This window comes from Periplaneta americana, chromosome 4, assembly GCF_040183065.1.
Source record: "Periplaneta americana isolate PAMFEO1 chromosome 4, P.americana_PAMFEO1_priV1, whole genome shotgun sequence".
NCBI lineage: Eukaryota > Metazoa > Arthropoda > Insecta > Blattodea > Blattidae > Periplaneta > Periplaneta americana.
In genome coordinates, this window is record NC_091120.1 from 25,265,570 (window position 1) to 25,280,047 (window position 14,478).

General features: G+C 34.8%; 2 protein-coding genes across 5 annotated transcripts in view; one reads left to right on the forward strand and one right to left on the reverse strand.

Annotated features, from left to right (window-relative positions):
• LOC138697625 (snRNA-activating protein complex subunit 5-like) lies at positions 1–5,920 on the reverse strand. The gene is made up of 3 exons (XM_069823030.1): positions 5,500–5,920; positions 4,674–4,839; positions 1–341 (listed from the first exon to the last, which is right to left on the reverse strand). Exons 1-3 carry the CDS (start codon positions 5,623–5,625, stop codon positions 223–225), a joined length of 411 nt encoding a protein of 136 aa, XP_069679131.1. The 5' UTR covers positions 5,626–5,920; the 3' UTR covers positions 1–222.
• Positions 5,921–7,937: 2,017 nt separating this feature from the next.
• LOC138697623 (uncharacterized) overlaps positions 7,938–14,478 on the forward strand; it is a 55,572-nt gene continuing 49,031 nt past the window's right edge. For all 4 annotated transcript variants that reach the window (XM_069823026.1, XM_069823028.1, XM_069823029.1 and 1 more), the window contains exons 1-2: positions 7,938–8,092; positions 13,820–13,943. In XM_069823026.1, coding sequence (XP_069679127.1) covers positions 8,016–8,092; positions 13,820–13,943 — 201 coding nt within the window. In that variant the 5' untranslated portion in view covers positions 7,938–8,015. The remainder of the gene's footprint in view (positions 8,093–13,819; positions 13,944–14,478) is intronic.

Consider the following 14,478-nt stretch of genomic DNA (forward strand, 5'->3'; position numbering starts at 1 on the left):
CTAGTTTCTTCGAGCTTTTAATAATGAATTAAGTCATTGTACATGAAAGAATGACTTTTATTAAATACAGTATATTATTCTTCACATTTGTACAGATTTCAATTTGATGTCATTTACAAAGAAAGGTTTAAACACAGTCAAAGTTATTGCCATAAAATGTTATGGACCAGGGAGTCATATTATCGTCTATATGGTAACACTTTTATGTTCTTCTTTATAATATTACAATGACAAAATGAACTCCTCACGAACAGGTGTTTGACTATCATTGTCGTCTTCCTCCTCGTCCTCTTCCTCATCCTCGTCTTCCTCTTCAGCAAAAAACTTGCCTTGGACCATGCCTGTAAAAGATAACAACACGACTGTATAATTTTTCTATTGGCTTGTCGATATACGAGTATGTAATATCGAAACTATCAGAATCAAGGCATTGTGTGGTGGCTTTGACGGAACTGCTTCTTTCCAAATTGCGTTGGCATCAATTACTTTTTTCTTTTTTTTCCCCGTAGGTTATTTTACGATGCTTTATCAACATCTTTGGTTCAATTACTTATTGCTATATAGTATACAGTAGCGTGCAAATTAATCCGAACACGACATATTTTTACATTTTCTGTCATTGTTGGCCTCACAGCTGCTCATACCTCTTAAATTGACAACTGTAGTACGTGTAATTCCATTGTTGAAGGTCTGTCATTATTTTTTTATAATATGTGACATTTTGCCTGTCGTTTTGTACTTATAAGCATTTCAGTTGTGTTGAAGACTTAATACTGCAATCCTGTGTACATTCTGTCGTCTTCACAAATGGATACAACTCCACGAAAACGGTCTAAAATTATAACATTAGCAGAGCATTCTTCTATGACACAGAGGCAAATTGCTGCAGAATGTCACATCGGTTTGGCTATTGTTAATTCGATCATAAAACGATACAGGGAGACTGGGTCCATCACACCCCAGAAAAAAGGAAACTGTGGCCGGAAAAGGAAGACTTCACCTGCAGATGATCGTTTAATTGTCAGGAAAAGTAAATTAAATCCTAGACTAATTGTTGTCGACTTAACCCGCGAGTTAATGGCTACCACTGGGGCGAATATTCACGTCACAACAGTGCGGCGTAGGCTTTTGGAAGCTGGACGAAGGGCTCGTAAGCCTATTAAGAAGCAACTGCTAACCCCTGTTATGTGCAAAAAACGCTTAATGTGGGCAAAATTACATAAACACTGGACAGTGAATGACTGGAAGAATGTACTTTTTTTCCGATGAGTCTCATTTCAAGGTCCATGGCCACCGTGTTTCTTACGTACGGAAAGGATCCGAAAAAGTAACAGCAGCTCATCTCCAACAAGCACCCAAATACTCCCCTAAAGTAATGTTTTGGGGTTGTTTTACACATGAAGGGCCTGGAGCATTAATACCTATCAAGGGAATGATGAATTCTGACAAATATATTCACTTATTGGAAACCAGAATCGTACCCCAGCTGCAAAAATCATTTCTGGATGGAAAAGGTGTGTTCCAACAAGACCTGGCACCATGCCATACGTCTCGAAAAACTACAGAATTCTTCAACAAGAAGAATATTCAGGTACTCCCCTGGCCCGGCAACTCACCCGACATCAACCCCATTGAGAACTTGTAGTCAATTTGCAAAAGAAGAATGCAAAAAATGGATTGTTCTACAAAGGAGAAGATGATTTCTGCCCTCGTTGGTGTATGGTTTCGCGATGAAGAAATGAAGAATATTTGTGGGAAATTAGTGGAATCCATGCCAAATCTTCTCAGATCTGTTATTAGGAACAAGGGAGGCCACATAGATTACTGAGGTATGTCTTAGATCCTTTTTTTATCCCGTTTGAGTGTTTTTGCATAAGTAATTACGTTGTTCGGATTAATTTGCATGCTACTGTATTTCCTCAAATACTTTTTAGTTGGTGCTGATTATCACTTATATTCAAAACTACAACACATTATAAATATTGGGACAATGATTATCTTAATTATGGTCTAAAAGTTACAATTTGAAAAGTTGCTTTGATCTTAAGAGATTTTTATAGCTATTATATATTTAAAATTTTACTTTTTTTTTAATTTTATTTTTATTATTGGTTCGTTGTTTTTTGTATTACTTATTTAATAAGTTTTATTCTTGCTTATTTTATTTTTTCGCAGTAAGAAATGTCATTAATGAATGGAAATTTGATTTGGTAAAATTTGTGCCAGCATCTGTGTTTATACAAGATGGTGCATAAGAATACAGTAATACAATATAGTTTTATTAGGTACAAATGAGGACTACAATCAATAAGAGATCGATCAAGCAGTTAAATTGATGTCGTGTAACTTCAAGTGGTATGTAATTCTCATTTGTACTTAATAAAACTACATTGTATTACTGTATACCTACTTACGCACCCCCTCCCTCTGTACAATGAATATAAGTGAATATTTTTGGTTAAAGTAGTTAAAAATGTTTTGTTTTTAGTTGAAATTTTAGTTTTTATTGTAAATTTGTTTGAGGCTATGAAATGTTTAATTTTAAACTAGAATCAGATACGGTACTCTATTATTTTAGATATGTTGTTGTTTTCTAATGCCAGGCGTTTGACAATAAAGTCATTTGACGTCTCGCACTCCAATATTTTTCAAAGATATTATCATGGCCAGCCACTGAAGCACAGATTTTGAGGTGTTCCGAATCCATTTCTTGGTTTGAGTTGCACAATGGGCAGTTAGGGGACTGATATATTCCAATTCTATGTAGGTGTTTGGCCAAACAATCATGGCCTGTTGCCAATCTAAATGCAGCTACAGAGGATTTTCGTGATAAATCGGGAATTAACTGTGGATTTTGATGCAGAGAGTTCCATTTTTTCCCTTGAGATTGTATTATCAAATTTTGTTTGTTGAAGTCTAAGTATGTAGATTTAATAAATCTTTTCACAAAGTAATACATAGATTTAGTAACAGGTCTGTAAGTAGCAGTGCTGCCCTTCTTTGCTAAAGCATCCGCATTCTCGTTTCCCAGGATTCCACAATGGAATGGTATCCATTGGAATACAATTCTTTTATTGAGTGACATTAATTGAGAGAGCATTTTAGTTATTTCTGCTGTTTGAGATGAAGGTGTGTGTTTAGAGACTATTGATAGAATAGCTGCTTTGGAGTCTGACAATATAATTGCATTCCTAAATTTATTGATGTGGCATAGAAGATTCCTGAGACTTTCACTTATTGCAATGATTTCTCCATCAAAACTTGTTGTTCCATACCCAAGAGATCTATAAAGTGAGAAGAGACAGCATGTAACACCTGCACCGGCACCTTGTTCTCTGGAGATCAAGGATCCGTCAGTGTATAAATGAAGCCAGTTTTGTGGAGGGTACCTAATATTAATTGTCTCTAAAGACAATTGTTTTAGTATTTCAGTGTTTACTTTTGATTTTATTATTTCTTCTGTTAAATTTAGATTATATTCTATATTTAATAGAGTTAAAGGGTTTGGTTTAATTTGTAGGTTTTCTTTTAAATTCGGGATATTGATTTTCTGTTTTAATTCTTGAACAATGGATATGAAACTTTTTTGAGTTTTCAATCTACAGAGAGGACTGTATGAATGCCAATTGTTTCCTGGTAATCTAATAAGTTTTTCATATTGGATCAGTGCTTTTTCTTCTATTGTCATTTTGATGCTATTTTAGGTATAAATTATTTTTAACCTAGGTAGTATTAAAGTCCTGAAACTTAAAGAATTTGGCGGTACTTTTGTTTATTTAGAGGAATCTGTCCTACATGTAAGTTAGGCCTATACTACTGTTACAATGAAAATAATTTTAAAGTTAACTTAGTGATTTTTCCTGATTTGTGCACAAAACCACCAATTAGGATTAGTATTACCAGGTTAAAACAGTATCAAGAAAATTGAAGAAACAATGATGAAACCATACAAGTTCGGTTTAGTATTTAGGCCTGTATTTGTGTCACCAAATTTAATGAGAGATACCGAGGTTATTTTGGAACAAAGATAGCATCTGAATCACAAATCGGAAGTCAAGTAACTGAAAATTTAATATCCCAAGCAAAGTTGTTTAGTAAATTGTCCGAAAACATGTTTGAATCTCCTAAGTGACAACAATAAAGCATCACTCAGGAGGCAACTAAGTCAGGAGATAATGGGGTAGTATGGTCAGTTCCTTTTCGATCCATTACATTAAATCACTAACTAGTAACATATTAGACCTACACAAGTCAGACTTCAGAAACAATTTGTTCTTTCTCTGACACATCGTCAAGTGAGATGTACTGCCTGGTAATAAATAGCCTACATGTGTATATCAGCTAGAACTTCAATCAGAGGTATCGACAAAGTAAGTAATAAAAATTCATCAGACTCAACAATGCTATTTTCTGCACACTCTCTTTCATTCTCTCTCCCTTTCTCTCACTCTCTTTTGCATAAATGGTATCTAGCAGTTTTAGCATTCAGATACCGATATAGTTCAAACAATTTTGAAGACTAAAACTAACTTCAATGGAAATAATACTTTTGTCCTACAAAGTTTCGGATTTCTCTCATTACATTACTATACAAGGACCCTGTGGCATCCAATTCGGCATACTGATTTCATTAATAAAAACTATGCATTACCGTTGAAAATTAGGGTACTTACTGCTCAAGGAAGATGTAACATTGAGGTCCAGTTTTTCTTGATTAACAACTTCTGCAGAATCCATATCGATTGCAGACTTATTCTGCTTAGCTTCTGTGTTGCTAGGCTTCACATTTTTGTTCCCATCTTCTGCCATTATCATGCTATCAAGCTGCAACTGTTCGATCTATTTTTTTCATAAAACAAATAAAATATAAAATTGATACGTTATTCTACGCCACTGAATGTACCAGTTAGAGGGGGGGAATGATAAATTAACTGATTCTGTAAACCTCGAACTTTATTATACATTGTGCCTATGTTGAATAATATAATTTATCAACCGAGCAATACTTGATGTATGGCTTAGGGGTGAAAGGATGCAGAAAAGCACAATATCCATGTAATGTACCGGCATTATTGAATGTTGTAGGCTAGGCCTAATAATAAAGGTACATGGTCTTTCTTTCAAAAAATATAATTACAACAATTGGCATTGCGATCATGGTGATATTGTGCTTTCATACAATCCCAGTAGGTAATTAGACAAAACTTACGTAATTGAATAAACATAAGTTACCCTGAACAGACAAAATAGAATTTGTAAGTAAAATCAAGTAATCGAAAGTAAAAACAAGGCCCTTCTACAACAAATTCCTAGATGTTGATACAGCATCGTAAAATAAAAATAAAAAAACAATAAATTACCAATTTTTTCAAGAATGTATAGGCTACTTACGTATTAAAATGTAATATAACTTAACCTAACCTAACAGGGTCATTACAACCCAAACATATAACATAAAATTAATGACTTCAAATAGCCCTGTTTTTATTAAAAACTCACCTGCAACTTGTGCATTTCATCCCGCACTTTTTTAAGAACATCCAATATGACAGACTCCTCCAATAACAATCGACGCTGTTCAGCTATTAAACTAGGCAAGTCCGCAATGTCATTTCGCTCGCCCATTGCAAATGTCTGCACTGAACCGCCGGATGGATCTCTAGCTATCCGAGCACCGCCAATAATGCATGCACACAACAATTGGATAAAAATATAAGCTGTCAAATGTTATTTTGCTATTTGTATATACGTTCAAATTGTACCAATCTTACATAGTAGGCAATGCTGCCAATAGTGCACACTCACACTGCTTGTATTCTGATATCCTGATGTGCATGGGGGAGAAACGAAATAAAGCAGGAAAAGAACATAGACTGGATTATATATAACTATAGTTACATCGTTTTTGGGCTGGGCTTTCTTTTTCCAAATTTATAATAATAAAGATACCCCATTTGTTCACTAAATATAATAATAGATCTAACTTTTCACTTTTCTCTACTCTGTAATTACATTGTTGAGTGGATGAAATAAATAAATAAATAAACTTTCAAAGTAATGTGTTGCAAGTTTCTTTTTCCTGTAGCTATACTGTTCATTACTGTTTATAACAGCAACATAAAAAGAATGGCATAGCTTCCCACCTAAGCACACGTAATTTGTATACTGTATTGCATTGAATTCCAGATAAGAAAAATATTCAGATAATTGAATCGATTGCTATGTACTATGTGTGTGTCTATATATATATATATATATATATATATATATATATATATATATATATATATTGTAGAACCACCAATGTAGCTCAGTCGGGAGACTCGCTAGCCTATTGATCCGGAACTGCTCTCGGGCTTGGGTTAGATCCCCATTTGGTCTGATTACCCGGTTGCGTTTTTTCCTAGGTTTTCCTCAACCATAAGGCAAATGCCAGGTAATCTGTGGCGAATCCTCGGTCTCACCTCACTTCATCTCGTCAAAAAATGGTAATCTTGTAAAATTTTGACTTGTTCAATGCTAATGTAAGATCTATGGAATAGGTCTATAGCCTAATAAATGAGATGAAAATGAAAATATTATACTGAACATAAATAATGAACAGAAACACTTGCTACTGTATCAGAGAGATCGCAGACTGCGATTCGCAGTGTGTGCTGTAGCGTGGAGGACTCTGTATAGACAACAGCATTAAGGCGACAGCGTAATATAATTTTCATAGAATTATTAAATGTTTATTTACCTCCACATGGTTCTTGTATGAAAAAATCGAACTAATCATCAACCAGGTATTATAAAAAGTATTACAGAATTCAATGCCTGTCCTCATAGTAGGCTAACTGAAACTAATTTCCATATAAATAGACTGTACGAACCAGAGTTCCCTTGCTATAAGATGACAAATTATGTCACGTATCACAGCGGTATAATACTCGAAAATTCACATCAAATGTTTGTTTACCTGAGTTTTTTTGTCTGGATTTCAGTTTTTTATAGTTTATTCCATCTTCCATGATGAATAATATACTTTGTCACAATGACGAAATGAAATGATGAAAACTGTTTATAGTTCAGAAAGTTAATCAACAATGGATTGTTTTGAAATTACTTCAAAGAATACGATATCAACTTCAAAGAATACGATATAAACAATGGAAGGAGAAAATATTTAACATAAAATAAATTCCTAATTTTAAAGTCGAATAATTACATTTTTCTAACCAAACGGACTCTTTAAATTGCAGGTATTTAATCAGTAATTTTATAATGTTAACATACAGCAGGTTCATTTTGTTTTAAAAGAATATGAGCTGTCATGTAACTATATAGAGACTTACAAACCTGTGTATGACCTACACTTACAAGCTTTAATTCCCTCCATACGCCATAAACCACAATAGATCTTCACTCGTATATTATCATCAAAGAACAGTACTTTCTGTTAAATATTAATTAATTACATATTTTGATATTATTTAGAATACCAGTATATTATACTTTACATGGTTTAACTGAAAGTAATTAAAACCATAAAATATTAAAATCTTTCATCGCAACAATGCGATGGGTCAGATTTCAGATATGTAGCGGCACATGGACTATCTGTACATAATGCGATTAATATTGTGTTTTGTATTTAAATTTGTTATTCTTAATGTTTTACAGTGGACACTGAAAACGATTTAAAAATTGTGAGAATGCTGCTACACTGGGAAACAGAACAACATGAACAAATTGTACCCATCGTGGCACCCCCATTGTAAAACTCTGCATTTGTCACTAATGCCTGAAAAATCAGGAACGACAATGCAAAAGCAGCAATTATTTTATAAGTGAAGTACTTTTCAGATGTTCTGCTGACTTTAAGAATGTTTTTCCGTTTTTTTTTCTGATATCTGACTTCATCGATCGATTTTGTCACTAGCGCCACTAGTTAATGTTGCGGCATCTATGCTTTACGAAGGGTTGATTAAAGTGGCCTTGAAAGACGTCAACATCGTTTAAACGATTTAAAAATGGCAGACAACCGTGATACTGGTGGTCCCCTTCCACCAGGGTGGGATCGTAAATATGATCACCGTACAGGAAGATTGTAAGTTCATAAAACTGAGATATAAGTGTGAATACGACATATATTCGCATAAGTGTATTTGGAGAATTGAGACGAAGTCAATCATTTGCTACTCTGACACTGCGTTTTATGGTAGCATAGTTTTTATAGCAATCGAATTGTCAAAATAAAGAATTTATATTATTGTCATAATATTCTAATGTTAGAGACTGTTCAAGTATAAAAAGTGTTATTAATTAGTGTGTCTAAATCATTATGTTAATATATTAGCTTTTATAATTTAGAAAAGTTTGTTTTTGTTGTAGGCCTAATGTTACTTTAATGTTGATCTTTCTTAGGCTTAATAAGGGTGAGCTGAATCTGTATGGATACAATGGTTTGCACTGGTTGATTTTCTGCATATTGTAACAATTTAGTTTTGCGTCTGGTAGGCCTAATTTTTTACTTCACTTTTAACATAGGCTAGGTGGAAGGTTTCTTTCTTTCCTTAAAATTTTTTTAAGTAAAGAAAATGTTAGTAGTTAAAAAAATGATTACATTTTTTCACAGGTGCGTTACCAATTTAAGGTACAAATGTATTTACGTACTTGACTTCTAATCGAATCATATGTATTGTAAACTAAACAAACATTGAGTGCCAATTTCTCTCCAAAATAAGGATGAAAAGTTGCTGTGAAAGTAGGGGCCAGCAGAGAGGTGCAGACAGATGATCGCTCCATCGAGGTTGAAGGGATAGGCGGCAGGGAGGGGCAGCCCATACATCTCATTTCCGTGAGTTTCATTACAAATTACAGAGCAAAAGCGAGTTTTTGTAAGATCGAATTAATTAATCGTTAGGCTTTTGGTATATCCTGCGTATACTCGTACTTACAATTGTCTAAGAATGTGCCCTTTCTTCCAAGACATACCAAAAGTTTAAACTAACTTAACCTACCCTGTCACATTCGACCTTACAGAAACTCGCTTTTTCTCTGTGATCAGTAAGGAAACAGACGGAAATGAGATGTGTGTGCTGCCCCTCCTTGTCACCTACGTTTTCCACCATGCTCAAGCAATCCCGTCTGCCTGCACCTCTTCTCTAGACACCAATTTCACAGTAACTTTCAATCTTTATTTTCGGTGTGAAATTGTTGTCGACACGCAATTCTTTTTTTGTATACGATACATATGACTCAACTAGAACCAAAGGATGTAAATACATTTGTACCTTAACGTGGTAATGCAACACTAAAGAAATACTGTCACTCCTATTGCGTATGCTATTCAAATGAAATGAAACACCAATAATTTGAAGGCTATTACAAATTCAGTGCCATAATCAGTCTGATATTTCTTAAATCACGTGGGAAAAATAAAAGAATTTATCATTTTTTTTTAAATTTGAATATAATCTTTATTACTTGTAATAAAAATTGAGTAATTAAATCTGAAGATCTTGGTAAATTGCTTTAAATTTGCGTCTTTAGTTACGGCATCTATTTTCTCATTTGTCATATTTTTTTTATTTATTTCATAAGGAGCCTGTCTTACAGAAAAATAAGATGACCATATAGGTCCAGGATAATGAAACAGAGTCCACACCTGTGGAGTAACGGTTAGCGCGTCTGGTCGCGAAACCAGGTGGCTCGGGTTCGATTCCCAGTCGGGGTAAGTTACCTGGTTGAGGCTTTTTCCGGGGTTTTCTCTCAACCCAAATTCTGGGTACCGTAACTTTCGATGCTGGACCCTGAACTCATTTCAGCAGCATTATCACCATCATCTCATTCAGACGCTAAATAACCTAAGATGTTGATAAAGTGTTGTAAAATAACCTATTAAATAAAGAAACATACCAGAAGTTATGAACAATTTAAAAAGATATAAAAGAAGAAGTGGTAATAATAATAATAAGTTGTTAATAATTTATATGTATGAGAAATTAGAAATTTTTAAATAGGTGATTGTGTAATGTATGTACTGAATCCTTCAAAATGTTTTTAAGAATTTCCCTTTATTGGTGATGTTGGAGTTGGTCTGTAGTCCTCTTAGAAGATGTCCCATGAGCACCAAAATCAAGAGAATTATGTCTCACTTAAATGAGGAATACATGCAATATATAGGGTTCGCTTCTCATCATTGCTTTTGTCAACATAGATTATCTTGCTATAGGCCTACTATTATGCATACAGTTTTACCGCTATACTGGAGAATTAGCACGGTCACTTTGAACCGTGCCGTTACGTTTAGCACCAAATTTAAGTAAATACACAATGTCACCAACATAAGAACGTGACGTTGGTGTGTGGCGTAGTTGGCGGGAGAAATTTTTTCTCTCTCTGTCTACCTCCTTCGTTCTGAACATTATTGAGAGATAGCACCACTGTTAGCGACAATGTGTATTTGCGTAAATATTGCGAGTAAATTATGACGAGTGCCTTAGATGAGAGGCTCGGGACAGAAACAGTTTTGCTGTAGCGCATGCGCGGACCTCTCATGCAGTGGGAGCGTGATCCTTACTTGAATTTATTTTTGCGTGTACTTGCAGATTAAATGATTGAGATCCCTTCTTGCTCCGGTTACAGGCCTTGCATTTACGAAGGTTATGTTATGTTAGGTTAGCTTAGCTTAGCTTAGATTAGGTTAGGTTAGCTTAAATTAGCTTTCGTTAGGTTAGATTAGTTTTGGTTAGGTTAGCTTAGCTTTGGTTAGGTTAGGTTAGGTTAGGTTAGCTTTGGTTAGGTTAGCTTAGGTTAGGTTAAATTAGCTTTGGTTAGGTTAGATTAGTTTTGGTTAGGTTAGCTTAGCTTTGGTTAGGTTAGGTTAGGTTAGCTTTGGTTAGGTTAGGTTAGCTTTGGTTAGGTTAGGTTAGGTTAGGTTAGCTTGATTTGGTTCGTCCATGTAGTAGTTAAAATTATATAATATGACAGTTTTTGATTCGTAATATTGTTAAAAAATAATAGGCCTATAATGAAAGCGGTGAATAATTTCATGGTCCTTAAATTTTTTTTTCGTAAAAGGCTAGGTATTTTTCTATAGGCCAGAAATAAAACAGCAACGCCGTCATAATTACGTACTTTACGCTTTGGCGAACATTAACCGGAAATTTACTTTCCGTCATTTTAATTGTATTCCGTGAAACACATCTTTTTTCCTGTTAATTTCCTTGTGATAACCTAGTTTATTATCTTATTACATCTTCATTTTCATTTAATGCATTCAAAAAACCGCCGTTGTACTACATAAAACCTTGAACTTGACTAATGGAGTGAATTATTTAAGAATATAGTCGCGAATTTGACTACCACCATTTCGATTATATTTTGTTTGATACGGCTCGGTACAGCCCGGTGACTAGTGGCCAGCGAGTAGAGTCGACTATCGATATTGGTCTGCCGTGCGTATTATCCAGTTGTTCCAGTTTTACTAAAGAATTATAGTGTACAGGCCCTGACACAGAGACCTATGGCCCCTAGGCAGTTAACAGAGTTAGGCTCCCTTTTTGACAGTTGAAGGGATGAGAATGAGATAGTCCAAAGCCACACTTTTAACAAAAATGGTTTTTTATGCGAATTCATTTGTTACACATATGAGGAATTTATGAGTAAAATATTATGAACATTACTAAAGTACACACCAAAGAAATTATAATACCGCACCTAAGAGCATTGGATTCTGAACCTTTAATACGCTCTCATGTAAAATTTTGTCTGTGTGGCTTAGGACTATATAATTCTCACTCCTTCAATTTATTATTATTGACATTATTTTCCAGGTCCTTTGTTTGCAATATGTATCATTTCCTACCATATTATGAAAGTTTTAGTGTACCAACAGATACCACTATTATTATTATTATTATTATTATTATTATTATTATTATTATTATTATTATTATTTCAGAGTACAAAATACGATAATAAAGCTTTGGAAGCAGTAAACAATACCGACATTGTAAATTGTGAGAAGTGTACGAAGCATTGCCTAGAGATAGTATAATCACAGTCTAGTACATACAGTCACGAAGCTTGAGTTGATGAGGGTACTAGGAACAGTAGACTGTGCAGGTACTATTTCGCATTGTCTGTGATGAGGCGATAGTAGTGATCCTAGTGATTAGCAACTATCTACGGATGCATATTTCCTATGTATTGAGCTTCGTGACTGTTTATTCTAGGTTGTGGTATAATGATGCTTTGGAAGCTGGTATAGGGTGTGGTTAAATACAGTAGAACTTGATTATAAGGACATTCAAGGGACCTTGAAAATTATGTTGTTATAAACGAGTGTCGTAGTAACCGAGATTCATATTATCAGTCTAGTGAGGTGGAAAATGAAAAATAATAAACATAATTAGTCTTATTTTAGATTTATGTATTCACTTTGAAGCATATCATGAACACAACAAAATACATGTACAATTATAAATACAGTATTCTGTATTAAAACAGTTTGTTCATTACTCACCAAACTTATTTACTGAGGAGTGAAGTAATCAGTCATTTTACTCTGTTGTCTCCTACTTGCCCAATATACACTTTGTAAATTAAATTCTATGTTCATTATTTCAGTTGCAATTTCACTGCTCCCTCTCCTAGCTTCATACTCCCTCCTGTAGCTTCATAGAAATGTTCACAATTCTAATCGCTTCTAAAGTGTCACTCACTTCTTTTAATGGCCATACTGCGTTAAATTGCGTGCACTTAGTGAAAACTTCCTGTTGAAACTGACCGCATGCAGGTACCATTAATACCACATGAATTCGGGCAGGTTACAATGGGATGGGGAATCTGCCTGCATTCCAGAGGTCAATGATAGAAGGTGACAGTAGTGAATTTGCCAGATTTCAGCAAAATATTTCTTAAAATACTTTGGTTCTTAGAAAATTGTATTCCAAACTGAGGTTGAAAATGACGTTAGGCCTATATACGAGGTAGATGCATATACATTTGTCGTATTAAGCAAGGTAGAAAAGCATATGTCTTAAGGGGAATTAGTTGGGACTACAGAATATTTGACGTTATAGGCGAGGTGTCACACAAAACGACGTCACTATAACCAAGTTCTACTGTATTTAACATTTTTAGTAAATTTATGTCACAAATAGGCTTATATAATTTCATAAAAGCTATTTTCAGTTAATATAGTTGCCATGATGGCCCAGTGGTTACAGTGGTAGACTCAAAATTGTGTGGGCCCTGGTTCGATCCTCAGTGTATACCTCAATTTATGACTTGTGTTGGACAAGCTCGTGGTCCAGGTAACACAGGGATTTTCCCCACTAGCTCCAGTTCCCCTCTGGCATTCCAACAAATCTCCATCATCTCATCTTATCTCGTGGATGTAGCATAGACCAGCCTGCTATGACTCTGTCGGTGAATTGGTCTACACAACTGGCTTTGTATTGGTAAATGACAGCAGTAAATTTTATTTTATATTTTTTTATTGGGTTATTTTATGACACTGTATCAACATCTAGGTTATTTGGCATCTGAATGATATGAAGGTGATAATGCCGGTGTAATGAGTCCGGAGTCCAGCACCGAAAGTTACCCAGCATTTGCTCGCATTAGGTTGAGGGAAAACCCCGGAAAAAACCTCAACCAGGTAACTTGCCCCGACCGGGATTCGAACCCGTTCCACCTGGTTTCGCAGCCAGACGTGCTAACCGTTACTCCACAGGTGTGGACGACAGCAGTAAAGAACCCGCCACTAGTAAATAAATAATAAATCATTTTGAATTAATATTTCAATGATTTAACTCTGTTTTAGTTATTACATCAATTACTTCAACAAGACAACTACATGGGAAGACCCAAGGCTTCGATATCGCCAGTTGGCACAACCTGCACCGCAGTATGTACCAGCAACCGTTTCCGAATCTATTCCATTACAGGTTGGTAATGTTGTCAGTAACAAAATAGGAATTTCTGAGTGATGCTTGCAATGTATGTGCTGCTTGCTTTCCGTCCCCCCTATAACAACTTTCAAATTATATCATATTTTTTTTCATGAAATATTGTTTAGTATTTCATGTTCTATTGGCTTGAAAGGTTTAACATGCGTAAAGGTGGCATGACTGTAATCCACTATGAGTTCATTACCATGTCGGAGAGTAATCAGTCACCGATAGACTGACTGAAAGCTTTCAGTGAAACTATCCCACATACAGGTCATGAAAGTGTATGGAATTCAGATAGAAGTTGCTCTCAACTTATATGGGATTTTAGACTTTTTCATTGTGTTTGCTTCTGGACACAATCATTCTGAAAGTCTAAGATCTCATATATTATTATTATATTTATTTATTTAACCTGCTAGAGATAAGGCCATCAGGCCTTCTCTTCCCCTCTACCAGGGGATTACAACTACAATATTAAGAATACAATTACAATTAATGTTAAATTTACAAATACAATAAAAATCGAAGT